This window comes from Drosophila kikkawai, chromosome X (genome assembly GCF_030179895.1).
Source record: "Drosophila kikkawai strain 14028-0561.14 chromosome X, DkikHiC1v2, whole genome shotgun sequence".
Classification (NCBI taxonomy): Eukaryota; Metazoa; Arthropoda; class Insecta; order Diptera; family Drosophilidae; genus Drosophila; species Drosophila kikkawai.
In genome coordinates, this window is record NC_091733.1 from 8,393,626 (window position 1) to 8,419,661 (window position 26,036).

At 45.5% G+C, this 26,036-nt stretch overlaps 8 protein-coding genes across 8 annotated transcripts; 5 read left to right on the plus strand and 3 right to left on the minus strand.

Annotated features, from left to right (window-relative positions):
* Positions 1 to 1,354: 1,354 nt before the first annotated feature.
* Positions 1,355 to 16,869, minus strand: sbr (small bristles). The gene is made up of 10 exons (XM_017173519.3): positions 16,477 to 16,869; positions 16,244 to 16,404; positions 16,086 to 16,178; positions 5,669 to 6,190; positions 5,503 to 5,612; positions 3,725 to 3,761; positions 3,101 to 3,330; positions 2,854 to 3,031; positions 2,291 to 2,790; positions 1,355 to 2,222 (listed from the first exon to the last, which is right to left on the minus strand). Exons 1-10 carry the CDS (start codon positions 16,592 to 16,594, stop codon positions 2,123 to 2,125), a joined length of 2,049 nt encoding a protein of 682 aa, XP_017029008.1. The 5' UTR covers positions 16,595 to 16,869; the 3' UTR covers positions 1,355 to 2,122.
* Positions 8,555 to 9,322, plus strand: LOC108079240 (uncharacterized). The gene is made up of 2 exons (XM_017173524.3): positions 8,555 to 8,765; positions 8,830 to 9,322. The coding sequence occupies exons 1-2, from the start codon at positions 8,697 to 8,699 to the stop codon at positions 8,968 to 8,970; spliced, it is 210 nt and encodes a 69-aa protein (XP_017029013.1). The 5' UTR covers positions 8,555 to 8,696; the 3' UTR covers positions 8,971 to 9,322.
* Positions 12,537 to 13,142, plus strand: LOC108079239 (uncharacterized). The gene has a single exon (XM_017173523.3). The coding sequence runs from the start codon at positions 12,647 to 12,649 to the stop codon at positions 13,016 to 13,018; it is 372 nt and encodes a 123-aa protein (XP_017029012.1). The 5' UTR covers positions 12,537 to 12,646; the 3' UTR covers positions 13,019 to 13,142.
* On the minus strand, positions 13,052 to 15,356 carry LOC108079237 (putative sodium-dependent multivitamin transporter). The gene has a single exon (XM_017173520.3). It carries the CDS (start codon positions 15,111 to 15,113, stop codon positions 13,302 to 13,304), a length of 1,812 nt encoding a protein of 603 aa, XP_017029009.1. The 5' UTR covers positions 15,114 to 15,356; the 3' UTR covers positions 13,052 to 13,301.
* Positions 16,870 to 16,920: 51 nt separating the features above from the next.
* On the plus strand, positions 16,921 to 18,032 carry Pgls (6-phosphogluconolactonase). The gene is made up of 3 exons (XM_017173522.3): positions 16,921 to 17,127; positions 17,249 to 17,748; positions 17,818 to 18,032. Exons 1-3 carry the CDS (start codon positions 16,947 to 16,949, stop codon positions 17,932 to 17,934), a joined length of 798 nt encoding a protein of 265 aa, XP_017029011.1. The 5' UTR covers positions 16,921 to 16,946; the 3' UTR covers positions 17,935 to 18,032.
* Positions 18,033 to 18,156: 124 nt separating this feature from the next.
* On the plus strand, positions 18,157 to 21,437 carry LOC108079256 (zinc finger protein 271). Its single transcript, XM_017173544.3, has 4 exons — positions 18,157 to 19,346; positions 19,408 to 20,371; positions 20,436 to 20,998; positions 21,095 to 21,437. The coding sequence occupies exons 1-4, from the start codon at positions 18,257 to 18,259 to the stop codon at positions 21,160 to 21,162; spliced, it is 2,685 nt and encodes an 894-aa protein (XP_017029033.1). The 5' UTR covers positions 18,157 to 18,256; the 3' UTR covers positions 21,163 to 21,437.
* Positions 21,438 to 21,548: 111 nt separating this feature from the next.
* On the minus strand, positions 21,549 to 23,991 carry feo (fascetto). The gene has a single exon (XM_017173546.3). It carries the CDS (start codon positions 23,771 to 23,773, stop codon positions 21,665 to 21,667), a length of 2,109 nt encoding a protein of 702 aa, XP_017029035.1. The 5' UTR covers positions 23,774 to 23,991; the 3' UTR covers positions 21,549 to 21,664.
* Positions 23,992 to 24,519: 528 nt separating this feature from the next.
* kune (kune-kune) lies at positions 24,520 to 26,002 on the plus strand. The gene has a single exon (XM_017173579.3). It carries the CDS (start codon positions 24,614 to 24,616, stop codon positions 25,412 to 25,414), a length of 801 nt encoding a protein of 266 aa, XP_017029068.1. The 5' UTR covers positions 24,520 to 24,613; the 3' UTR covers positions 25,415 to 26,002.
* The last annotated feature ends 34 nt before the right edge of the window (positions 26,003 to 26,036 follow it).

Here is a 26,036-nt window from a genome sequence, read left to right on the forward strand (position 1 = left end):
TTATCTGTTTAGTGTCTGTTTTCGGCATTATAATTTATAATATAAATATGAAAACCAATCTGCAAGGGTATAAAAACTTCGGCGTGCCGAAGTTAGCTTCCTTTCTTGTTTTTCTATTAAAATTAAACATTTTTTAGAGACTGAAAGTGATTACCAAATATACCTAATTAATATATTTATTTTTTATTTAATTTTTTTTTTTTAATTATATTATAGATTATTATATCTTCAAGTTGTAATATTTAAATTAAAAATAAAAAATAAAAAAAAAATTAAAAACCACTTGCTTGACACTATAATTCCCAACTAGTTCTAGCATCTTCTTAGTGGTAACCCAGCTGAATGTTGAGGTCGAGTGGAAGAGGTAGTGTGGTGTGTGGGTGTGTGTTAGTGGTTACTCTCTTCTAAAAGAGCTGCTACTTGTGTTTTTGTGTTTCAGTGTACCCTCTCTATTCTGTAGTTTCGTGCTACGAGTTTTTTTTTCTGCTATTTGTTTTTTCTGGCAGGGAGGGAGTGTGTTTGGCTCTTTGCGCATGGGAGAGTGTAAGCTAATGCTTTATTGCTGTCGCAAAGAGAGAATGACCTAGAAAACGTGCAGATATCACCGGAGAGAAGTTGAGATCAGATAGAAATCAAGGATATGGATCAATCAGAGAAGAGACCTAGACAACTGTGAGTACTCAAAATATTTAAATCAAATCTTCGCTTTGCTTTAATTTGTTTTACATTTTTATTTATTTAAATTTAATAACATGAAAGCCATATTCCTTTCTTAAAATCAAAATTATGATAACTATTGATGCGCCACCTGTCGGTATTTTTCAACACCTAAAGCGCACGGCTTCCAACCAACAGGGGGTGTGTCTTTTTATGCATTCTATTTCCGACCCCATAAACCACATATATTCTTGATCAGCTTTTAAGGGCGATTCTTACTAGCCTTGTTAGCAAGAAGCAAAAATTTTGCCAATTTTTTCAAAATTTCGTTAAAATGTATACAAAATTGGCGAAAATTGTAATTTTTTAAAATATTTAATTTAATATGCAGATTGGTCAACCAAGTTAAAACTAACATAAAACTGTTTTCCGATTTGAAATTAATAATTTTTTTGCCAAGTTATGATATTTTTAAGCTTTAAATTTCCAAACAAAAAATGTATCAATTTGTTCAAAATGTTATTATATCCTTAAAATTATTTAAAATTGGGAATTTTTTTTTTAATAATAATAAAATAGATCATAAAACTGCCTGCAGTTTTAATTTAATGAATTTTTGGTTTAGCTATAATATTTTTAATCTTAAATTTGTCTTAAAAATGTAAATTTGACCCATTCCACATAAAAACAGCTTCCGTTTACATTTGCTTCCGATATATTTATTTTTCGTGAGCCTTACAGGTAATAAGTATGTTAAGTATATATCTCCTATATACCGCAACTCTTAATCAATTGGAACTTAATTTTTAATTTATTCACCAAACTTTAGCCGTTTTGCTATAAATTTTTGAAAAATGGCCCGTATTGCACCGAATTAACCTTACCATCCTTAATAGCCTTAAGGGGGGGCTATTAAGGATGGAGGAAAGGTTTAGGTACCGGGTGGGGGACTGACAAACTCTCGGGTTGAGGCCTTCGTTTTACAGTTTCGTGTTAAATATATATATATTTTTTTTTCTAGCTGTTTGCTTTTTGATACAACATTTACATTTCAGCATTGGCTGGGGGTGTTGGGGGGTGCTTAGGGCGCTAGAACAATTCCTAAACGAAAACTAAAGGGAATTGACAGAACTTAAGGCGGGTGAAATAAACCTATCCAAAACCGGTTGGGTTCGCGATTGGCCATTACACAGGAGTGGCCCAGCTTATGATCACACGCATGCTCTTATTTATTACAATATGAAGAAGTGTAAACAAAAATAAACAAACAAAAAGAGTGTGTGTACATATACAGGATCATTAACATTATATTAACGTATTTCTGGCTTGCTGTGCTGCTTTACGATTAAGATACTTGGCTTGTATCCTGTGACCTGGCCTTTCTGTTCTCTATTCCCCCCATTCTGTGCTCCCTATTCTCTATTCTCTCTGCTTCCGTTACTCTAGATGCATTCATTTGATGCATTTACTTAACAAAGGCCTCGGGCGGTATCTGGTTGTCCTTGAAGAGCTTCTCGAACACATAGGCGGCATGGTTGTAGTCCCAATTGGTTTCCTCCAGGCATCTGTTTTTCGAGAAAAAAAAGTTAATTAATATAAATTAATTATAATAAATTCTCATCTGGTTACTTACTTGCGACTCCAGGCCAGATTCATCTGACTCTGGGCACACATGGCCTGTATCATTTGCATTTTCGTATTCTCATCGTGCGCAACTGGGCCAGCGGCTACTGCCGGTGCTGCTGGTGCTCCTCCACCAGTGGCCAACGGACTGGTGGTGCCCAATTGAGCTCCTGGCAATATAGCCACGTTTGCCACATTGCCCACACCAACGGGATTCAGGCGACCCTGCAGGCCTCCCGTAGGGGAGCTAGCTGCAGCGGCAGCGGCAGCCGCGGCACTTGTTGAGGCAATGGCTCCGGGAGCCGGTTGATGCTGCGAGCGCTTAAACTCGCGTGACTGCTCATTGGTGGCACTGGTCACAAAGATGGTCTCGTTGCGAATGCAATACCCCGTGTTCTGTGGCACCACCACAAATGTGCGGGCAAAGTGGCGCAGATCGTAGTTGGTATTGTTGGTTTCACGGCTAAGCTCCTTGAATAAACCGGTTACGGTGAAGACCATCATTGAGGCCTGGAGACCAAAAATATAACAATTAACTGGTAAAACATAAGAAGAAAGAATTTTGTGGCTTACATTGTAAATGGTCAGATCAACGGTGAAGGTGCGACGCTCGTGCTGGGTACGCGGCCACTCGTCCAAGGTGGACACGCAGGCCAGGCGGCCGTACTTCAGCTGGCGGGTGCGGTGGTCATCCCTATCATTGTTGACCACACGGCGCAGATTGCGATTGAATTTCCAAAAGTTGTTTAGTCTGCAAAATAGAGAGGGTAACTCGAGAATTAGGACACTGTGAAAAAGGACTTCAATGGTAGGCACTCACCTGCCCGCCTGACTGGCCGAGGGCATGGTTATGGATAGCATGGAGTTCTCGTGGTAGGCATCCAACAAAGCCTGACGGTTGTCCGAGTCAAAGATGAGAAAGTACTGGTCGAGAAACTGGCGCACCACCTCAGCACCGGCATTGTCGCACAGGAAGGAGGCCTTGGGCTCGGGCATGCGTCCCGAATCGACCAGATCGAAGTCGACCTGCGGGCCCAGGGTCTCGCCATCCTATATTTATTATTATTATTATTATTATTATTATTATTATTATTATTATTATTATTATTATTATTATTATTATTATTATTATTATTATTATTATTATTATTATTATTATTATTATTATTATTATTATTATTATTGGGTATAAATATTAGTTTGTTTAAAAATATATATTCTGTAATTTTAGTTTTTCACTAAAAATCGACTTATTTCCAGCTCTACCAAAGACTAAGATGCGTAACGCGCTTGCATCTTTCTCTCTTTCTGACCTTAAGAGAACATTTCAAGAGAGCCTGAAGCTAGAGCCTGGCGTTAAGGATCTTTATCTTTATCATGTCTTGGGTTAGACCCATCCTCCACCACCCCCTTCCCTATGGACTTAATTGCATTGACAACTTACCAATTTAAGCAATTTGGGGAACTTGCGACGGGTTTCGCTGTAAATAGTTCGATGTGGATAGTTTCGGCCGTGCGATGAGAGTTGATATGCGATTTAAATAGCGAGAAATAATAATTAAATGGGTTCTTGAATGCTGAAGCATGCTCTGCGTGAGCTGTAGTTGCAAATGAAATCCAGGAATTGCCCTGATCCTTGTTAATAATCATATAGCTTTACCGTTACTCGACTCGCTCTCTTTCGTTAGAGCTTTGGGCTGGTGAAGAGGCAGAGGCACTTGGTCGATGGCGGTCATTGTTCGCCTTCTGGAAGCTGTTCTAGTGACGGTGATTAAAGGTGGAACAAGAGTTTATTTGAGCAGGACACTATTGTGCCACAACAGGGCATCTTTAATTGTTTTTTTTTTTAATTTTTTTGTTTTGTATTATTTTTTTTCTTTTTTTTTCTTTTCATTTTTAGCAGTGTACCCCCAAGCATGAAGCTGCTGACTGCATCACTCCAGTCTGAACATGTTCCATCGTGTGTGTGTGTGGGTGTTTGTGTGTGTTGGTTTCGTGCGTGACACGCTCATCGCATCCGCAGGCGAAGCATGCGTCCAAAACAAAAGCCGCACAAAATTGAACTGTAAACGGCCCGCAACACACAACACAGTGCTTTTTACGTCGCAGCCGCCAGAGCCAGCAGCGCTCCAAGTCCTAGTCAAGGTCAAGGTCAAGGTCAAGTCGTAAGTCAATGTCTCTGTCAAAGTGATCTCTCTCTCTCTCTCTCTCTCTCTTTGGTCGTTTGCCCTGCTGCTGCTGGTCACTGCGCACTCAACACCTGACTGCTTCCTGCTCTCCGCCTTCGCCTCCTCTGCTCGGCAGCCGCCGCCAAAGCAACAGGAAGCAACACGACAACACAGCACGGCACACGCGTGCTCGTGACAGGACACACATAGTCACTGTGCGCATGCGGCTGTGTGCGTGTGCCCATAAGTGTTGCAGCGGGGTGCACGGTGGGTGGGGCGGGTTAGGTGGATTTCTATCGATAAGCTAACTCCTTCGTTTTACTTCTATTTGCAATATTGCATTGCCAAGGTTTGTTTTTTTTTCTAGTTACTGTTACTGTTGTTGTTGTAGTTGCTGTGCTTGGGACTGATGCATGTTCGCCTGCCTCAGTGGAAGTGCGATCGGTGCAGGTATAGTGTGCGTGGGTATATATTTTATTTGTGTGGGTGTGTTTTTTTGTGTTGGTTGTTTGGCATTGCCAGATAGTCGAAAGTGTGGTTTGCTTGAGGGGCACTTTTGCTGGGTTTTAGATTTTTTTTCTTTTTTTTTCCTTTTTTTTTTTTTTTTTTTTTTTTTTTTTTTTTTTTTTTTTTTTTGTATTTTTTCTTCTTTTTTTTTAGTGTCCCTTTCAAAATCTCTGATCCACCCCAAGGTGGCTTGCTTTGCTTTGAAGGCAGCTCTTTTTTTTAGAAAACTTCTTGCCCCAAAAATGCCTTTGCCTGCTCAATTGCTTTTTCAAAACCAAAATAAAGTTCTGAAAGTCTCAGCTTTCAGCCTTCTCAAGGACTTCAAGCTCATCCTGGTTTTCTATTTGCGGCCACAACTCGGCAGGGCACACGCTTCTAAAAAGAACAGAAACGGAGGCAACAGAACAATATGGAATTGAAATTTGCTAATCCTATAATTCCTCTGTGACTCCCGACGCGGCGACGACTCCCACGTCGACTTCGAGACTCTTAGTGCGGCAGCATCCTCTAGAAAGGTTAGCAGAGTACTAATCACACCATAGTATACCTGATATAGTGATGATGATCCTTGTAGCGGGAGCGGAATGGGTTGTTCTTCAACACCAACTCCAGGATGTTCAAATTCCGGAACACCACCAAGTGGGCCAGTGAGGGAATCTGCAAGAAAAAGACTGATTAGACTGGGACAAGAAGTATCCTGCTAGTAAACTCACCTTATTATCACCCAAATATAGAATCTTGAGATTGGGTATACGCTTCTCCACTCCCTTGAATGCCTCCATGCTGGACATGCAGTTATCATTGAGATTAATGGCCTCCAGATCGGGTATATTCTCGCATATAATGTCCATGGCAGTGCTCATCACGTTCGAGCGGAACAGCGGACAGAAGATGTGCTTGAGATCGGGATCGGTGTGAAAGCGCGACAGATCCAAGGCCTTGGTCTGTATATTGTAACGCTTGGCCATAACCAACTTCATCTTCTCTTTGAGATTATCGTCGATGACCACTAGCGGTATACCACTGCGCACTCGTGGCATTAAACGGAATCCATCTGGGAGCTGGGCATTCCTGCCCAAATGTTGGATACGCTCGGCCACCTCGTAGTCATCCGTAAAGAACATGACACTGCTGCGCTCCGAGCGCCAATATTGGGGGATGAAGACATGCGGCGACATGGCTGCCATAATGGCCCGCAGGAGGGTCTCCTTGTCATAGATCTGACCATTGTGAATCTGGAAAAGGAAGAGAGTGCGGGTAGGAATGAGATTAATGAAGGCTTACATATATCTGGCAATTATTTGTACGTAATGTGGAGGGAGGAGCTCTCAGACCTGATATCGCTCGAGTTATGTCATAACAAAGCCTTGTGTGTGTTATGGTTTGTTTGTTTGCCCGAAATGTCCCACTTTTGTGGCTCACTTTGTGTGCTCTATCAATGGGGAGTGGAAGAGCCAGAGATAGAAGTCTCACCTTGGAGGAGCACGTACCAAACGACGACAATTTTTAAGTTTGGAAAAGTGCTATAGTGGCCTCGTGGCCACCCACCCTCACCATTTTCCACGTTCGATAAAAGATCACATGTGCGCGTCTGATTCAAAGGGATGCAAAATTCCAGTCACATGAGTGAACGGAGAGGAGAGTGTATGTGTGATCCATCCATCCAACCAACCAACCATCCATCCATCCATCTACTTATCGGTAATTGGCTCTGTTCACTCGTCATATTGCACCCAATTACGATAGGTGAATTAGTGGGACGCCCGCCTATTTGCATGCCATTCATATCCGAGTCTATGGACTTGTCACATAATTACACTTTCGGAGCGGAGCGAAGCGGTGGGGCTTTTATCAGTGGATCTGTCACTGATTTAATAACGAGAGGTGAGTGTGCCAGTGAGAGTGAGAGCAACAGAGACAGCCAACAACTCCAGGGTACCACTCCCGTGCCAAGGTCAGATATCAATATCGGTCACTTGGCTATTATTGGCTATGTACCAGGGCGGTATCTAATCAGTGGTCTACAGCAGACTGTACCCATCATATGCATGGGTAAATACACAAAAGAGTCAGTGGAAAGTAATTCAATTTATGGGATCTCTTTGAGTACAGTTTCCAGTACAGACTGTACATATTTGTACCATATATATATATATATGTACTTCAGCGCAGGCAAATGATCGTGTGAATGATCCATACCCCTGCCGCCACAGCGACACACTACTATTTATATCAACAAGATAAGTCCGGCCCGCCCATCCATCCCACTCATTCATTGCGCATTAATGCGATAAATTTATTTATTACGGGCATTAGATGTTATTATTATTTTTGTCTCTTGTGTGAAAAGCCTTTTTATGGAATATTTCCTAATGGAAAGTTCATTTTTCTTGAACTATAGAGTAGAGCTGAGAAAAAATCGATTCTCGATGTATCGATCTCTTAGAAACATCGATTAAATCGAAAACACAGTTATTTGATTTTAAATTTAAAGAATAAAATAAAACAAAATACACTTTTAAACATTAAATTAAGAAAAATAATAGTTCAGTAAGATAACAAAAAAAAAATTAATATATTTTTATAATATAAAAGTTCTCAAGTCATCGATTTGTTTCGATATTTTAGAAAATAACATCCATTAAATCGAAACCAAAGTAATTTATTTTTAAATTCAAAGAAATCCAATAAAAAAAAAAACAAAATTAAATAAAGAAAAATAAAGGTTAAATACAAAAAAATATATATGTTTATGATATAAAATTTGTATAATATACTACTACTACTACTACTATAGAGCCTCTCATACCATCTAGGTTTAACCCAAAGCCGGGTTTTGCCTGGACTTCCGTTAAAGCTCTTTACTCTCTTAATTGCCATTTAGTTTTCATATATATATCAATCTATTATTTATTTTTTCTTTCCATACAAAGACCTCTTTAGCTTTTTATCTACTGGAGATAATAATATTGGCTTTACTTATTAGTTAAACTTGTTGTTAAAACTTTTACAAGCTGGTTTATGTTTTCTAAAAATGAAAACTAGTCATAAGACTTTATCATTTATACTCTCCTCCCTATCTGAATGAAATCATTTGACAAAATTAAAAACGTTTCATTTGAGTGAATCATTGGAGGAGAAAAAGTCCCATCCTTTGTATGGGCTTTGGAATGTCTTATGGAATGTATTATGGGGACTTGGACAACAACGGAAGCCCTGGGAATCGAACGAAACACCTGATCGATAGCCAAAGTGAACTGTTAAGAACGTTAAGAACCTTTCCAGAACATAAAGATGATGACTGTGTGGGCTTTGGGGATCGGTAACAGTTTCCGTCTCGCTTTCATTCCCGTTCCTGGGGAGTACGGTGGTGCTTTGTTTGCTTAGCAAGCTGCGCCGAGCTGTATATAGGTATTTCTTTATTTATTTATTTTTTATTTATTGTATTCCTCACAATACAAAATATACGAGAGCTCGCCGAGACATATTTCTAGAATTGATATGGAGCTCTGTGACGACTCCAGCGGCGACGTCAGCCGCGCAACAGCGACAGCAATGTCGTCGTTGGATTCCGATTCCGAATCGGATTCGGGTTGGGCTGGGACTAACAAGTGAACACCGGCGAACGGCTCACCATTCGCTGCCAGACGTGCGGAGTTGAAGCAACAACAAATAAGAGTGGTCCCTGGGCAAAGATTTAGGAATCCCTAGATAGAAAAACACAATAACAACAAGCCCACCATGGGAGGCTGTTGCTCAAAGGACCTGGACGATAAGCGCTCTTGGAGCCCCGAGGAGACCAAGAATGGCGTAAGTCTACTGACCTTGACCTCTTGATTTTGACCAACTAATGATTTTTTTATTCTTCTGCCAGAGCACCACTTCCACCATTATTGCCCAGCCCCTGGACGAGGTGGGCAGCACTGGGGTCTTTACACTGACACGCACCACAACGACCAGCACGCATCAGGAGAAGACGGTGACCACCACCAACCATGATGAGCCGGAAGAGTAGTAGTCGTGGGCGTACTAGTCGTAGTAGCTAGGAGATGAGCTGCCAAAAATATTTAACTTAAGAAACTGCTCCTTAATTTCAATCTGTATTTTTTTTTAACACATTTTTTTTTTTGTTGTTGTTGAAACAATTCCAACAGTGGTGTGTGTGTGTGGTGTGTTGTGTTACGTGTGCGTGCGAAAGTGTGTTGTGAATTATAAAAACAATGTGAGTACAACGAATATATAATATATATATTTATATATATACAAATCAAGTTAAGCTGTTATCGAGTAATAATTATTAATTGTTATGCGCCTGAATTCCAATTTCGTAATAAATTGTGGAAACGATAAATCTCAAGAAACTTGGTTTCCCAGCAACCCAGCAATCCCCAGCATCGGGTTCCCAGTATTCTCAAGCTCTAGCTAATCAATTGCAGTCGATTGTGTTCAATAGTTTCCCTTCTTCACGGATCGGTTAATATATACACTCTATATGCAAAGTACAGAGAATTACGCCTAGAGTTCAAAGACAAAATGAATTCAAGAGTTTGCTCTACACATTGTTTTTTTTTTGTTTTTTTGGGCGAATTGCTATATGAGTGTATATTTTTCTGATTCATCCATCATTTATAAATATATATATATATATTTATGTATATATATGGCGTCGATTGCGCTTGACTATGAAACAGTATACAGCCCTGGTTTCGTACGCTTTTTAATCCAGATCAAAATGGGAATTCCAAAGGCATGATAAACTCCTTTCCGGTGGAAACTATAAAGTTTAGAGCCTTATAATTTTATTATTGAGATATGAGTTATATAAAATTTCAAGAAAATAAGTTTAATTAACCTCAATAGTTGAATTAAATTTTTAACTTATTTCGAGGGCATAGAAAATAGAAGCAATTAAAATAAAAGATATTTTGCAGAGGTCGGAAAGAAAAAATTGTAGAAAAGAAGTTACCTTCCTAATAATAAGTTATTGTTTTCAAGTGTTCAGTTTCCACAACATTTTTCCTTTATTTTTTTATTAAATAAACTGAATTTCATAAAATTCCCTCAACCGATATCCACTGTACCCAGATGAGGTGGAGTGGCCTGTAGAGGGCAACCTGCCAGTTCAATTGCCATGATAAGAAGAGCGATCCAATGCATTACTGGCCGATGACATCAGGCGATGCACAAGGGGGCAGTGAACGAGGGAAGGTGATTGTGATTAGGGGAAGCTCTTAGGGGGGTTGGGTTTTGCCCCCACCTACACCCACTACATCCATACACTGTGAGTCAGTTGTGTCTGTTGTTATCACAGCCTTGTTTTCATACCTTGGGCCAGAATGAAAATGACTAACAGTGAGTGGCACGTGTTTGCCGTCATTAGCACCGATCAGTCATTGCGTCTTGGAATGCTTTGGCCATTCCATTCTCACGTATGGCCATAGCTTATATAGACATCGTGTCGCATGCCAGCTGGGAAACCATTGGGAAAATGCAAATGCAAATTGCAATTTGCAATTTGAAATTCGCATTTAACAACATCGCACTGGGCCAGGTCGTTACATGCAGCTTGACAATCTAGTTGTTCTCTTGTCAGCCAAGAGCACAATTTATACTCACACATTATCGAGCAATAATAATAATAATAGAAAAAAATAATTACTTTGCTTAGCATTGATTTTGCCTAGCGATAATTTATACACAAGCGAATCTTTGAATTTAAAGTGTGGGGAAAAGCTTTCAAGCTCAAGGCGCCTCAAGGTAGACAATACTTTAAGTAGAATTCATTACTTGATATGGTAAATTCTATATCCATATGGATTATAGAAGCTTATAAGTATGTTAAAGTGTAGTAACCAAAAATCCTTAAAAACTGTAAGAGATTGCAACAAAATCTGTTAAATCAATATCGATATTTTAAAGTTTACATATAAATTGGAATTGGATCGATATACTCTTTTATATACATATGTTCCAAACTTAGTCTAAACCATTATTGAAAATAATTTCAAAGAAGTCTCAACTACTTTAATAATGTTTTTAATAAATTGAATACATTTTTATAAATATTTATTCAGTACTATCGATAAAATCGATATTTTAAATTTCGATTAGTCCAAATTAAATGACATTTTCGATATATCTGACTTTTATTTAATAATAAAGTCTCCTAAGAGCAAACCCTCACAGAATCGTCTCAGATTTTGACTAGATTAGCCTTCAAAATCTGAAAATTCCAAATAACTCTAAGATCCTACCACCTTCACTTCTTAGAAGAGTTTCACAGACTTTTATTAAGTAAACGTTGAGAATTTTAAGAAATAAAAGACACTAACTAATAGTTGTAATTTAGCTCATCCAAGAGGGTATACCATTAGGAATAGATAAGATTGTAAAGGGGGGCAGAAAATAGAAAAACAGCAACGACAACACACTGTCCCGAACTGCGCAGATAAATTGAATGTGTGAATCGGAGGCGGAGACAAAACAAGCAAAATAAATTATATACAGAATGTGTACGAAATAGAACGAAAAACGAGGAACGAAAGCGAAATCAAACGAAAGCTCTCACAGGCAATTAATAAACATGTGTGGACGAGAGAAAACATATACTGGAGGCCAGAAAGAGGGTTGACTCTGGCTCTGTGTCTCTGCCTCCGATTGTGCTGCATGTGCAGATAAAATAATTTCGAGCGACCCTACACTGACTTTTCAATCAACGACAGTGTTGGGCGCTCGAGCTTTAAATGGTCGCATTTGGCGAGAAAGACACTGGAAGAAAAAGTTGAAACCACAGTTCAAAAGGTTCGTAAAATAAAAGGCAACAAGTGCATTTAGTTCACAAATCAAAGTGTAAATATTTTACAGTATTTATTAAGTGATTAAATTATAGAACCAATTTTACTTTTTAGAACCTTGCAGGGTTTTATAATTCAAGTTAGAAGCTTGCAAAGCAGGTGAAGTAGTTATATCCGACCATATAAATTATACATATTTTTGATCAGCATCAACAGGTCTTTCTAGCCATGTCCGTAAAAAAATTATTTTTTTGGCAATTTTTTTAAAGTTTGATACAAATAATAAACAAGTAAATACCAATAATGTAATGTAAAATATTGATAAAAAAAACATAATGGGAATAGGCATTGAACTTATTCAGTACATAACTCCCCTCCCTATACTATTAAGTGATCTCAATTACGGCTACAAACTAAAGCCAGTTTTGCACATTATTTAAACATTTTTTCGATATGAATAAGTTTCATGGAAAATTAAAACCTTAGCTTCAAATGCATTATTATAACATTTAATAAAAACATTGGCATTTTTGTCATCTTAAGCCCATAAGAAGACCTAAAATATTGTCATTCCTTAAATCGATATTTTTTAAATTTATATATATTGATAAGCTTTTTTGTGCTAGTTTTTTTTTAGAGTATTAAATTAGACTATTGAAATTACTATTATTATTAAATGTACCATTAAATTTGCTACCTTGCTAACTTTAAACTAAACTTATAATTCCCTCCAAAGGTATAAAATAGCTAGATCCTAACCAGACAGCACTGTGCCCCAAGGGAACTAGCGAGCGGGGTAAAGAGCAAACAACATATAGAAATTGGAGCGCACCCCAAGTTGAGGCCACGATCGACGGATCGACAGCAGTTTTAAGTCCAAGCTTGTCCGACACAGACATGAATCCAATTCCACGAAGCATCCTCCTCTTGATCCTCGGCATTTGCATGGCCCAGGCCTTGCCCATGACCAACGATGACCAGGAACTAACGGCTTTGGAATCCGTTGAAGAATCGCTGCCACTGAACCGCCGTTCCGAATCGGAATTTGTCAGCAGAATTGCGCCCAGGCATCAGGAGAATCCGGAGGAAGAACAGCAGTTTGATACACTGGTGCGGGAGTTGCAGGCCGCCGGAGTTCATACAGCCGATCGCCGGGCTTTGCGTACGCTCACCTACAAGGAACTGGTCCGACTCCTGGCACTCTATCAACTCGCCCAGGGTCGCAACTACTACGATGCAGTTGATCAGAAGGAGGCCAGTGCCTATTGATATTAATGTCCAAGTATTTTTTTATTCGATTCATTTGATGGCGATCATGATGATGAGTAAGCTCATTTATTGCGGCGGAATGTTAAAGCCAAAGTTCACTTAATAAAAATGTGCCAAAAAATAATTTAAGGATTGTTTGAAAGTGTAATGGGATTTCTTTCAGACAGGATCATGGCTAGAAAGTGATGGTAATGATTACATAAAGGCGTTTAATAAACACTAGTAACTCATTGAAATTATTTAAAGACGGAATTCCCTGTTAGTTACAAAAATTCCCGGCCTGCTACGCCACATCCTTGTGCTTTTCCCACTCAATCTCGTCCAGTTGCGGCTGCTGGACATCCACCGAAATGCCTCCAATCTCCGAACTGGTGGCCGTGATCACTAGCCGCGGCATCTGGCGTCGCTGCAGGCGTTTGGCTATAGGCGGCACAAAGAGATCATGCTTGATCAGCGTGCAGTCAGCATCCTGATAGATGTGCCTATTACTGTCCCAGTTGAGCAGGGCAAACAGCCAGGACAGAAGCCAGCCGCCAAAGAAGGCAATCACAAAGCCCAAGGCAGCATACCACATGTAGCTGATCCTGTACAGGTAAAAGTAGTGTTCTTCCTCCGCCTCCGCCTTGGCAGCAGTCTTGAAAAATACATCTTGGGCATAGCTCCTGTCCAGCGGGCAGCCCGCAGTTGACATGTCCAGGCTTTGTGGCACCGGTTTCGGCTGACCAAAACCAATCCACAAGCAGAATCCCAGCGAGATGAGCAGTCCTCCAATGGCTCCCTTTTCGTTGGCCTTGGTCACATACATGCCCAGCGTAAAGAGTCCCAGGAGGGGGCCACCGATGATGCCAAAAATGGATAGGGCCGCTTGGAGCAATCCCCCAATTGAGCCCGCCATGAAGGCCATGCCAATGCAGAGGGCACCGAAGAATAGCGACAGCAGCTTCGAGTGCCACAGGGTCTCGCGATCCGTAAGCGTACGCTTGCCAAAGTGACGCACCAAAGGCTTGAGGTAATCCTCCAGTGTGACGGCCGCCAATGAGCTGATAATTGAGCTGATTGTGGACAAACTGGCGCAGAAGATGCCCGAAACAAATAGTCCCGCGAGTCCCGTATACTCGCCCATGGTGTCAACGACGAAGAGCGGCATTACCTGGTCCCTCGAATTGACGCGTCCCTCCAGCACTGGATCACAGTCGCGGTAATACCAATAGATGCACAGCCCGGAGAAGCAGGTGCTAATGCTCAGCAGGCACAGGATGGGCAGGCACCACCACAGGGCCGCTCGGGCGGCACTCAGACTCCTCACCGACATCAGGCGCTGCACCTGCGTCTGGTTAACGCCATAAATGGCCAAATAGGTGGCACTGCCACCGAGTATCTGTGTGAACCAAGTGTGCCGCTCTGTGGGATCCACACTAAAGTTGGACACATCGATGCGTCCGTTCTCCTGGGCCACACGCCAAATCTCCTCCAAGCTGCCGGCCTTTACCCAGGCACAAATGATCACGCTGAAGACGGCGGCGAACATGAGCAGCGACTGGTAAATGTCGGTGATGAGCACGGCCTTCATGCCGCCAAGTGTGGCGTAAAAGGTGCAAACAACTCCAACGATCACAATGGAGAAGACCTGATTGAGTCCAGTGACAGCTTCCAGGGCCAGAGCCGGGGCATACACCACAATGCCCATATACAGGATCATTTGCAGCGAGAAGCTCAGCGAGGCGGCCAGTCGGGTAGCATAGCCAAAGCGCAACTCCAGATACTCGTAAACACTGGCCGCCTTTAAGCGATAGAAGACTGGTATGATGAGGTAGGCGGCCACTGGTGTAGACACCACATACGACAGATTGATCAGGACAAACATGGTGCCGTATTGATAGTTCTCCATGGATACACCCAGTATGGTTATGGCCGACATGAAGCTGGCCATTAGGCTAAAGGCCACCGGGGCCACGCCCATGGAACGATCCGCCAGTAGGTATTCGGTGGTGGTGCTTTGCTTGCCGCCAACAAAACGATAGTAGATGCCAATGGCCACCGATATGATCATCACCACGGCCAGGATGGTGTAGTCCCAGGCACCGAGAGTGGCCATTGCTGTGAGGAGCTATTCTTTGATGGTTTTCCCGGGCAAAACTTAATCGCACATCTAATCGCCGCCGCCGGCTGATAAGTGGCCCTAATCGGGCCTCTTGAGATTCCGAGAAGAAAGTGTGTGTTTGTGGAGAAGGCTTTACGTCTACACCGTTTGCCGACTGTCGATGAAATGAAGGCCCAAAAGGAGAAACTGGCAATAGCTCCGCCTCTGGCTCTGCTCAACTGGCTGGCTTTTAGGGCCTTTATGGGCATTTACGACCCCGCCGGGAGATAGCGGGACGGCGACTGGCAATGACAGGTAGGTAGATTGCTGGTTAAGGTGGGGACAAAAGCAAAGGGTGGGACCACCCACAACCTCATGACCTCTTGAACTGTCAAGGAAATAGAAGAGAAAGAACAGCAGGAAGAGAGCCAGCTGCAGCAAGCAACAGGCAGTCAGAGTTTAGCCATCCATAAATATTTATTTGCTCGCTCGGCCTGGCTGGCTGGCCTGGTCTGGCCTGTAATCTCAAAGCTCTCCCCCTCTCTAGCCGGCGGTTATTGAAAATGTGCCTTGTTTGCTTTACGATTTTTTACGAGTGAAATTAATTAATAAACACAACGGGCAACCAATGCCCGTTGCCCGCATGCTGGCGGGGGATGTGGACAAAATAAACAAAAATAAACACAGACCGAAAGATGCAACTTGGGGGGCTCTGAATGGCGGCTGCTCGATGAAACAACCATTTATACAGGGGCTTTGGAAGTGACCTTAGGTCGGAATATGTGTACAAATCCAAAAGTAGATGGCTAAGCTAGTATCTAAATTACAGCCAGACGATAAACACCACACTTGCGATACGAATCACATGCGTGCCTCGATAAACTTAAAATAGTTATAGTAAATCTGGTCCATATAGATATAACATTCCCGTCTATATGGCCCATGGATAGTTGCAATTGTAGAGTTTATAGCGGCTCTGGAACTCACCGTTACTTGGTACCAGCCAAAGGTGTTGCGCATTAGTTTGCCGAATCTGCCGCGGGGTATGGGTGAGCCGCGTCGCCGGGAAGTGGGACGTTCCTGAAGGAAATATATATATATTCAACACTGTGCAAAATTAGATAGATTGATTGTATGCTGCTTACCCTGGCTGCTGTGGTCATTTCGTTCATGTCATCATCCTCGTCCCAGCGACGTACATCGTCCAGACGCAGCTTGATATCCTTTTTGTTTTGCGGATATTGTGGCGGCTTAAAGCTGACGCGACGCTTGTTGCGATCCTTGCGGCGCTGGTGATCCTCCAACTCTGTTTAACCAAATAAAAAAAAAACACGAGTTAGTACATATAGAGAGGTGCTTTGGTGCTGCGTCCACTTACCATCAAAGTCTTTGAGCGCGGAATAACGTCCACCGCCGCCGCCACCGCCTCCTCCGCCATTGCCGCTGCCGCTATTGTTATTATAACGATGGCCACCTCCGCCGCCGCGCTTGGGCATCTCGCAGTTTACTATTTAAGTTTACTTTTACGGAACTTGTTTTTGCTTATATGCACCCGTGTGCACGTTTTACTTGGGTTCTGTGTTTTGCAAAATCTACTTTATTCAACAAACGCAGCGCAGCGAATCCAGTGCTCCGCTTGCTCTTCGCGGAATTGGGATTACTATGGATCTTAGACTTCTAGGCGGCGAAAAGTACCGCCTGAAAAATTTGGGTATGAAAAAACAAAAGACAACGCAATTCTGTGAAATATTTTTTGATGGTTGACTTTCAGTGTGACCGGCTGCTTGTCAATACTACCGAGTTATCGATTACTTAGCTATTTTCAAGTCAAATCTGTCGAATAGCAACATGTTGGCAGCACGACCGAAATCCAGTTTCATTATCACCAATATGCCCGATCGAAAGCGACCTCTGAAGGTAATCCGGGCCGATTCGGAGGCCCAGCTGGTGAATGGCCTGGCCGATCTCTTACAACACTGCTCCCAAGGGGCACTGGCCCGGCAGGATAGGTTCAGCGTGGGACTCTCAGGTGAGGATCGCCCCCGTTCAGGTCAAGCGTTTGTGCCGATAAGCCCAACTTAGGGTGACCTTGTCCGGTGCTATCATGCCCATTCCAAAGTCAAGTGCCGTAATACCCTACCTGTTGACAGGTGGCTCGTTGGTCCAGCTGCTGACGAAGGCTCTGAAGCAGCGAGCGGGAGATTTAAACACCGCCAAGTGGACGTTCTTCTTCTGCGACGAACGCTATGTGCCACAGGATGACAGCGACTCTACCTACGGCGCTTACAAGACCGAGTGGCTCACCCAGTTGCCGGGCATCCGGGACTCGCAGTTCGTTACGGCCAACACGGCCAAGTCGCTGGACGAATGCGCCGCAGACTACGAGGCGAAGGTCAAGGATAGAGTGAACTGCGACTGCGGCCTGCCGCAGTTCGACCTGCTGCTCCTGGGCATGGGACCTGACGGCCACACCTGCTCCCTGTTTCCCGAGCAGCCAGCCACGCTGCAGGAGACCCAACGCCTGGTCATACCCATCCGGAATTCCCCTAAGCCGCCACCCGAGCGCATCACCTTTACCCTGCCGCTGATCAATAATGCCAGGGATGTGGCCTTCGTGGTGACGGGCGCTGGGAAAGCAAGTGTCGTTAAGGTGAGTTAATGGTTGGTTAATATGGTTTAGCTTGGAAATATTACTATTATTTTCCTTGTTTCATTACAGCGTGTGTTTGTGGATCTGGACAAGGAGTTTCCCGCTGCCTGGGTGAATCCAGATCAAGGACAGTTGACTCTGATTGTGGATGCGGGAGCTGGAAAGGAGATTGAAGCCCTAAAATGACAATTATTAGAATAATGAATCTTGTAAATAATAATACTTTTGGATATTTGGATATTTTTATATATATTTTGGATTCTTGAATTTCTTTACAATTTGAATTTTAAATTTTCTTCTCGATTAATTTACCAAAACAGCTAGATTTGGCTTGAAACGATAGTGGAGTGCAGCCTACCGCTGCCTATCGATTATATTCCAGATGTGACCGTTCACGGCCACACGACGAACGGCACACCCAGTATGACCACATTTGGGGTCACAACAAACGTCTTGTATTGGTTAAACGAAAATTAAGGAAATGCAGCAGCAGCGGCGGTAATTGTTGATGCACCCAGCAAGAGCTATAGCCATGGCATCCCACTACCCGCTCCCGCAGCCCGATCCGGGTCTCAAGTCCGAGACGCAGCCGGCGGGCGATAGGTTGGTCACCCTGGATGCCGTTGACGCGGACCGCGTCTGCCGCGTTTGCCTTAAGGACGCCTCCCAGGACGGCGAACTGCACTTCATCTTTGCGGACGGACCGCTGGAACTGGGCGCCAACTTGGCGCGCATCCTGGACGAGTGTACGCTGCATCCGTGCGAACGGCAAGATGGTATGCCGTCCAACATGTGCGGCTCCTGCGTGGAGGCAGCCCGCCACGCCTATCGCTTCAAGCGCAACGCCGAGCGCTCCTACTGCTCTCTGGTGGCGCTGCTAGGCCGCTCGCCGCAGTTAAAGTCCAATGGTGCCGAGGCGGGCACCCAGACCGACCAGGTGGCCCTGCTGCCCTGCGAGATGTGTCACGACCAGTTCCTCAACAGCTTGGAGCTGCGCCTGCACCGCAACCGGGTGCACAGGACAGCGAAGGATGGCACTGAAGGCAACGACGGTGCTGTCGAGGAATTTAAGTGCAAGTTCTGTCCGCAGCACTTCCCGCATCTCCGACAGCTGCGCAGTCACTTGGCACGCAGCCACGAGCAGACCGCTCGCCTTCAGTGCGCCCACTGCCTGCGCACCTTCAGTCGCCGGGATCATCTTCTGCGACACATGCGTAATCAGCACCGTCACTTGGAAGACGACCTCTTAAACACTTGGCCGCCGGCGGATGAGACCACCATGCAAAGCTCTGCGGGTGATGAGCTTGTCTCGGCGGAAGTGCTCCTTAGCGAGGAAAAGGATAACCCTGAGGATGGCGATATCTTCCAATGCAACACGAATCCCATTTCCAGCAACGAGGAGGACGACGACGACGATGAGGATAACTTAGAGGCTAAGCAGACACTGTGGCTGCACATCAAGCCAGAGCCCTGCCTAGAGACTGAGGAAGTTAGCCTGGCCACGCAACTGAAGCTGGAGAAGAAGCAGCGGCGGCGGCGGCGGCGTGGGGAAAAGGCGGAGCCGCGTTTAGGGAGCTCCAGTGACTCGCCGGTGAAGCGTAAGTGTCTCCTCCGCTCTCTGAAGTCCAGCATTATCCTCATACTGAACATTCCCCACAGGTGAGCCCCTGGCCGCTGGCGACCCTCAACTCAGCATCAAGCAGGAGAGCCAGCTGGTGGGCAGCGAGGATGAGGCGCCCATGGGTGTGGAGGAGTTCATGGCACTGCATGCCACGGGAGAGCTGCCGTTTAGCGATGAGGAACATTTCGGTGACTACGGAGACGGAGACGACGAAAGTGCTTTGGATGACGACGACGAGGAGGAGGAGGACGATGACGACGACGATGAAGATGCAGATGGAAACGATGGGGATTTTAAGATGAAAATGGAGCCGCTGGACGGTGAGCAGCAGTCGCCCAAGAAGTGCAAGTCTGGCAGGCGGAGGCGGCGGCGCCACAGCAAGGGCGAGCCCAATCCCGAAAACCGTTGCGATGTCTGCCAGCGCACCTTCTCGCGTCACTGCCACCTGCTGCGCCACAAGCTGTCCCACCTGGAGAAGAAGCCCCACAATTGCCCGCACTGTCCCAAGGCATTTGCGCGCAGCGATCACCTCAAGGCGCATGTCCAGAGCCTGCATAGCAACAAGGAGCACAAGTGCGGCATCTGCGAGGCGGCCTTCTCCCGTCTGGATGCCCTCGAGCGGCACAAGGTGAGCAAGCACAACGGCGAGGGCCTGGAGCCGGGCAGTGAGCTCAAGCTGCAGCTGGCGGAGCACACCTGCGAGTACTGCTCCAAGCGCTTCTCCAGCAAAACGTACTTGCGGAAGCACACCCTGCTGCACACGGACTTCCTCTACGCCTGCAAGAGCTGCGAGGAGACATTCCGCGAGCGCGGCCAGCTGCGAGAGCACGAGAAGACGCACACCGGGCAGCGCAACTTCCTTTGCTGCATTTGCGGCGATAGCTTTGCCCGGAATGACTACCTCCGTGTCCATATGCGGCGTCATAATGGTGAAAAGCCTTACAAGTGCCGCTACTGTGTGAAGGCCTTTCCCCGGGCCACCGATCTCAAGGTCCACGAGCGGTAAGTCTTCACCAAAGACTTTCTTTTTAAAGAATTTATTGTTACATCTTGCTTACCCTAAAAGCTATCACACAAACACGAAACCGAACCTGTGCAATACCTGCGGCAAGAGCTTTCACCGGGCCTATAACCTGACCATCCACATGCGCACCCACACCGGCGAGCGACCCTACAAGTGCGACCAGTGTCCCAAGAGCTTTACGCAGAGCAACGACCTCAAGGCTCACATCCGCCGGCACACGGGTGAGCGGTACAAGTGTCCTCACTGCGATGCCTACTTCCTGCAGTTGTACAACATGCGCAACCACTGTTTGAGTGCCCACAACAAGCACATTGAGACGAAGACGGGACGCCTGCAGAGGACAGGTCTGCTGGATGATGGTGGCCAGTCGCATCTCACCACCGTGGTGATGCCGCCATCACAGCTGGCAACAACGGCTGCTGCTGCTGGCACCGAGAACACCACCTCTTCCACGGTTATACACTCGCCAGAAGGGTATAGCAGCAATGCGGGAGTGGCTGGAGCAGGAGCAGGAGCAGGTTCCACCACTCTGGATGGTGCCAGCTTTGCACCGACGCCAGTCAATGCCTCCTTTGGGGCTTTTAACTTTCCACCCGCTGTAATGGGTAATTATCTTAATTTAATTTTCTTCGATTTCAAAAGGATCTTGTCCTGTGCTGTTGTCCTTGTCTTATATATACTGTTTTCTCTTTCACTTTCAGCTCATCTCATGTACAACCACGGCGGCACTAGCCAGCACAGTCAGAGTGGCAGCGACACGGGCAAATAGCCAACGCCTTGGACCTGCATTCTGCATCCTCCAAACACACACGCACAACAATTCCAGTGTAGTTATAAGCTCCTGTACATAGCCTTCGTACATCACAAGCCCAGGCACCTGCCCTTTTATCGTGTTAATATTGTATTTAGTAATTAGTTGAAGTGTAAACATTTTTTATAATTCTTGGTAAGAATTTCTAACGTCTGTTGGAGAAGCGACCCCAATTCCCCCCCTAATCCTACTTTCTAATTGTTTATATAAATCCCAAAATATAGTGGAAGCATTGAAAGTGTAAAATTGCAAGGATTTCCTTCTGTAAACCATTAGGCAGCTCCATTTGGAGATTATTTACCCACCCAAACGCTCTTAAAAAACAGGGTTTTTATTATTATTAGTTTGCAAACAGAATTTAATGATAAAACAGAACATGAAGTGCAGGGAAACACAAACTGTAAACTAAGTGGAAACAGTAAAACTTAAGTAAAATGTCCTGGGGAACGCTCTCTCTCTCCTATAACTGTCGACGTGGCTGGAACACCATCAGGCTCTCCCTTGGCGACGGGGGTCGGAGACTGTTCCTGGTGCGTGGTGGCTCCTGCTGCTGCTCCTCCTCCACATCCTCCTTCATTCCCACCGCATGGCGCATCATACGTGGCGCCTGGATACGCTGACGCGGTAGCATTGAGGATCGGCCGGGTGGCTGGAACTCCTCATAGGATACCCCCTGCTCGGAATTATCATCTGTGGTATAGTCGTCATCCGGCTCGTTCGGTGTGTTCTCCTTCTCGGTGGTCTTGGTGCGCGGCTTCTTGCTGGCCCGCGTTCCAATGCTGCGCCTGCCCATGCCGCCGCTGCGACGCAGCGTTGTCTCAAGGACCCGCACTCGCTTCATCGGCGACTTGCTGGTCTTCAACTGGCTGTGGGGCTGATTAACGCTCAGCAAGCGCTGGGCACTGCCGCGCATTGCCGGTGAGCTCTTCATGGCGTTCAGAGAACCAATCAGGCTGCGCTTGGCGTTCGGTGTTCTTGGACCTGGCTGAACGCTGGCCGATGGATTGAGGCGCTTGTGCAAGTTGCCCGTGCTCTTAGTCACGTTCAGCGGGCGCAGATGCTGGGCTGATGGTGTCTTCCGCAGAGACATGGTCGAGCTGGACATGGCCGACATGTTGCGCAGCGTGCGCGGTGTGCGAGGAGCCGTCGAGCCCAGAGCGGGCGGAGGCATTATCTTGCTGGCCGATGCCGTGGTGCTGACCGTCGGTGCCTTCTTGCGGGCGGAGCTCAACAGCTTGGCCTGGCGATGACGCTCCCAGTCGGCGGTCATGCGCTCCAAAATGTTGTCGCCATGCACCAGGAACGGTGTATTCTCCTTGGCCTCGTACGCCTGCACCAGCTCTGTGATCTGCTGCTCGATCTTGGGCAGCTTGGATGTGATGGCCTTGCGTTCCCTCTCCTCCTTGAGTAGCTGGCCACCGCGATTGTTAAAGCGATTCGGCTCGCTGGCCTTGGCCTCCAGCGCCTCCATGCGGGCCCATAGCTCTGCCCGGCTCTCATATAGATCGAAAATCTCCTTGTTATTGTCGTAGAAGCTCTTGAGATCGTCCAGCTCCAATTCGTGCAACTCCAGCAGGTCCTCATTGTACCAGTCGTTGTAGTAGTTGGAGAACCGCTTGCGCTCCTGGGGGCTCTTCAGGGTGAGATCCCACCACTTCTTGATCTCCACGCGGAGCTGTTCAATGAAGATCTTGAGGTTCTGCCTGCGGAGTGCCTGGCAGCGCTGCAGCTCCTCCCGGAGAACGTCGTACGTGTACTGTGTGTACTCGGTGGCGTTGCGCACCCTTCGCATGGCGTAGTCGTCCGTCTCCTGCAGACGCTCCCACAGAACGCGAATCTTTTCGCGCATGTCGTCGATGCGCTCTCGCATCTCCTGCATCTGGTCGGCGAGCTCCTTTTGCATCTTCCGCAGGCGCTCAAAGGTCTCGGGCGTGAGGCAGTGATCCACCTGGTTAAGCAGGCGTTCCTCTTGGTCCGTCTGCGGCAGGCACTCCAGCAGCTTCATGTTGTGCTTGATGCTCTGGCGCAGCTGGTCCATCTCTTTCAGGCGCAGCACTCGCTGGGCCCGCAGCTGCTCGAGGTGATCTCGGAACGCATCCATCTCCTCCGGCTGAGGCAAAGGATCGGCCAGCAGTGGCAACGGCAGTTCGCCCAGTTCCTCGCATAGCTGTTCCTGCTGGAGCAGCAGTTCGCAGATCTCAGCCCGGCGCCTAGCCAGCTCCTCGCGCAGGTGCTCGATGCCCTTGTCCAGCTTCAGCTGCCAGATGACCAGTGGAACGTCATCTGGGCGCTCGCCGATGTCCACCGACTCGTGAAGCAGTCGCGTGAGGTCCCTGGCCTCGGCCTGCAGGGCAGAGATCTCGTCAAGGATCGTCTGCTGCTTCTCGCACGACTCGTTCAGGAGATCCGTGTAGAAGGTCTGCGCATGGTCCTTCAACCTGTGGAGGAACTCGCCGCAGGTCTTGGTGTCGAAGATGCGCAGCCACATGGCGTGGAGCATGTCCACATTCTGGGCCGTCATCTCCAGGATCTCCGCCTTGAACGATGCAAAGTTGTTCTGAGTCTCCATATTGGATTTGTTTTAATTCGGATGTCGGGATGTTTGTTGTTTGATATTTGCGGCCAGGAATACGTTGGCGTTCTATTTAAAGAGCATGCCTGCTGGCCAATAGCCGACTGGAGTTTCACGAGAACTCGAAGTTGAACGCGCTGGGCGGGGAATGTGTTTATCTTGACGAAATTAAGTGACGCCGCCGGTAAATTCAAATCGAAATGGCGGCCGAAAACAGTTTGACGCCCAAAAGTGTGACCGACCAGTTGTTTTTTCGAACATAAAAATACTAAAATGTAAAAATTCAGCTGCATGAATAAAAAAATACATACGTTTATTTGACCAGTTTTTTAAATATCGATATAAAAATACTGTTATGTACTAAAATATGACCTGAGAATACTGGCGGTTACAAGTTTGAATAATTATTTATTCATCTCCGAAAGAAACGAAAAAGCAATTTAAAAGAAAATGGCTTGAAAATGACGCTGCGGTTAGTTGAAGTTCGAACTGTACATCAGTAAGACCTTGCCGATAGCGGGTAATAATACTAACAATACCTCTAATAAATACCACAAATTATTAATCCTTTTAATACCTATTAAATGTGGCTATTAGTTTTTTGGTCACACTAGCTCGGTAGCGAAATAAACAGCGATTCCGCTGTCTAATTTAGACAGCGGGTTTTTCTCGTCAGAGTACAAGGCTTTAGTCATGTTAGTCATCGATAGTATCGATAGTGCTCTGATCTTTTGCCAGTACTACTGCTTTGGTCACACTGAAGGGCGTGTTTGGTAAACAGAGTTGCAAGACGACGTGAAACTCTAAACGAAAATTTATAAACTAAACTTAAACGAAATGGGGGCGTTCAATCGCAGCACGCAAGTGGCCCTCGGCTTATCCGCGTTCTCCTTTTTGCTTTTCCTCATCGCGTTCTCCACGCCGTATTGGCTGGTCACCGATGGCCGCCTGGAAAAACCACGATTCACCAACCTGGGCCTGTGGGAAGTTTGCTTTAATAACTTCCAAGATATCCACCGATTCTACGATAACCGCTTCAAGGGATGCATGTGGGTCTTCGAGGAGGAGTACTACATCATACACGACTTCCTGCTGCCCGGCTTCTACATAGCCGTGCAGTTCTTCGCAACGCTCTGCTTCGTCATGTGTCTCATCGCCCTGCCGCTGACCCTGGCTTTGCTGCGCACCTCCCGCGACGATGACCGCAACGTTGTGCTGCTTCTGACGGTGGGCACATGCCAAGTGGTTGGCTCAATATTCGGTTTCATTGCCGTGGTCATCTTCGGTGCCAAGGGAGACTCACGCGACTGGATGCCCGGGTGGCAGAACAACGACATGGGTTGGTCATTCGCTTTGGGCGTGGTTGGAGCCGTGATGCTTATGCCAGCTGGTATTTTGTACATGATTGAGGCGCGCCGCGAACGCTACAAGCGTTTGAACGAGATCAGCAATCGTCAGGTCAGCGAATACGGCGACGATTACTATCAGGATCAGGCACATGCTGCGGCAGCGGCCATCCCATCAGCTCCTGCGCCGTCCTCATATTTTGCACCGGAGCCAAGCCGACCGCGTCGTCCCCAGCCAGGACACCGAGCCCCAAGCGCACCGGCACCAGGAGGAATTCAAACCGATATTTAACGAAAAAAAGACGACTTTTGTCCACGAATTCAAATCCTTTTAAAAATCCGAATCAGATTGTGAAGCTATTTTCACTTTAAAGAAATCTCTATATATCATTCCCCTAAAGTAGGAACAAAAAATGTAATCAATTTATACCCGTTCATCTTCAGCTATTGCTGAAAACTTTTTTATTGTGGATATATTCTCACTTTAATATTATTTTCTATCGAATATTTGCATGCACAAAAGACCATTCCGTTATTTTAAATAAGAGTAACAATATCCGTCCATTTTAGCCTTTTTGCTAATGTCCAGATTGTGTTATTCCTGTCCCATTGCCTTCTATGTATGTGTTCTCGTGTATCAAAAGTGTCCTTATTGTTCTATTGTAAGTGTCCTTGATGTAGACATTTAAATTGGAATAATTTGAATAGAAGGCTGCGGGAATAAGTAATACACTTACAGAAGCATAGGGTATGCTTTTAACCGTACCACTGATAACTACTGCTCTTTTACCATATGTTAGTATTGCTATTACATATCAGTGTGCAATGGCACAACAAAGATCCATTGTATTTTAATGGTTAATAAAAAACACAAACATAATTGGCGGTGATTGTATTTTTATATCTACCATATA

Excerpts from the sequence above, each read along its gene's own strand:
- LOC108079240 (XM_017173524.3), top strand. The coding sequence starts at position 8,697 with ATGGGAGGCTGTTGCTCAAAGGACCTGGACGATAAGCGCTCTTGGAGC. Across the intron at positions 8,766-8,829 it reads CCGAGGAGACCAAGAATGGC|AGCACCACTTCCACCATTAT; the intron begins GTAAGTCTACTG and ends TTCTTCTGCCAG.
- LOC108079239 (XM_017173523.3), top strand. The coding sequence starts at position 12,647 with ATGAATCCAATTCCACGAAGCATCCTCCTCTTGATCCTCGGCATTTGC.
- LOC108079237 (XM_017173520.3), bottom strand. The coding sequence starts at position 15,113 with ATGGCCACTCTCGGTGCCTGGGACTACACCATCCTGGCCGTGGTGATG.
- sbr (XM_017173519.3), bottom strand. The coding sequence starts at position 16,594 with ATGCCCAAGCGCGGCGGCGGAGGTGGCCATCGTTATAATAACAATAGC. Across the intron at positions 6,191-16,085 it reads TTGGCTGGTACCAAGTAACG|ATTCACAATGGTCAGATCTA; the intron begins GTGAGTTCCAGA and ends TTCCTTTTCCAG. Across the intron at positions 3,032-3,100 it reads TCGGCCAGTCAGGCGGGCAG|ACTAAACAACTTTTGGAAAT; the intron begins GTGAGTGCCTAC and ends TCTATTTTGCAG.
- Pgls (XM_017173522.3), top strand. The coding sequence starts at position 16,947 with ATGTTGGCAGCACGACCGAAATCCAGTTTCATTATCACCAATATGCCC. Across the intron at positions 17,128-17,248 it reads GTTCAGCGTGGGACTCTCAG|GTGGCTCGTTGGTCCAGCTG; the intron begins GTGAGGATCGCC and ends ACCTGTTGACAG. Across the intron at positions 17,749-17,817 it reads GGAAAGCAAGTGTCGTTAAG|CGTGTGTTTGTGGATCTGGA; the intron begins GTGAGTTAATGG and ends GTTTCATTACAG.
- LOC108079256 (XM_017173544.3), top strand. The coding sequence starts at position 18,257 with ATGCACCCAGCAAGAGCTATAGCCATGGCATCCCACTACCCGCTCCCG. Across the intron at positions 19,347-19,407 it reads CAGTGACTCGCCGGTGAAGC|GTGAGCCCCTGGCCGCTGGC; the intron begins GTAAGTGTCTCC and ends CATTCCCCACAG. Across the intron at positions 20,372-20,435 it reads GATCTCAAGGTCCACGAGCG|CTATCACACAAACACGAAAC; the intron begins GTAAGTCTTCAC and ends TTACCCTAAAAG.
- feo (XM_017173546.3), bottom strand. The coding sequence starts at position 23,773 with ATGGAGACTCAGAACAACTTTGCATCGTTCAAGGCGGAGATCCTGGAG.
- kune (XM_017173579.3), top strand. The coding sequence starts at position 24,614 with ATGGGGGCGTTCAATCGCAGCACGCAAGTGGCCCTCGGCTTATCCGCG.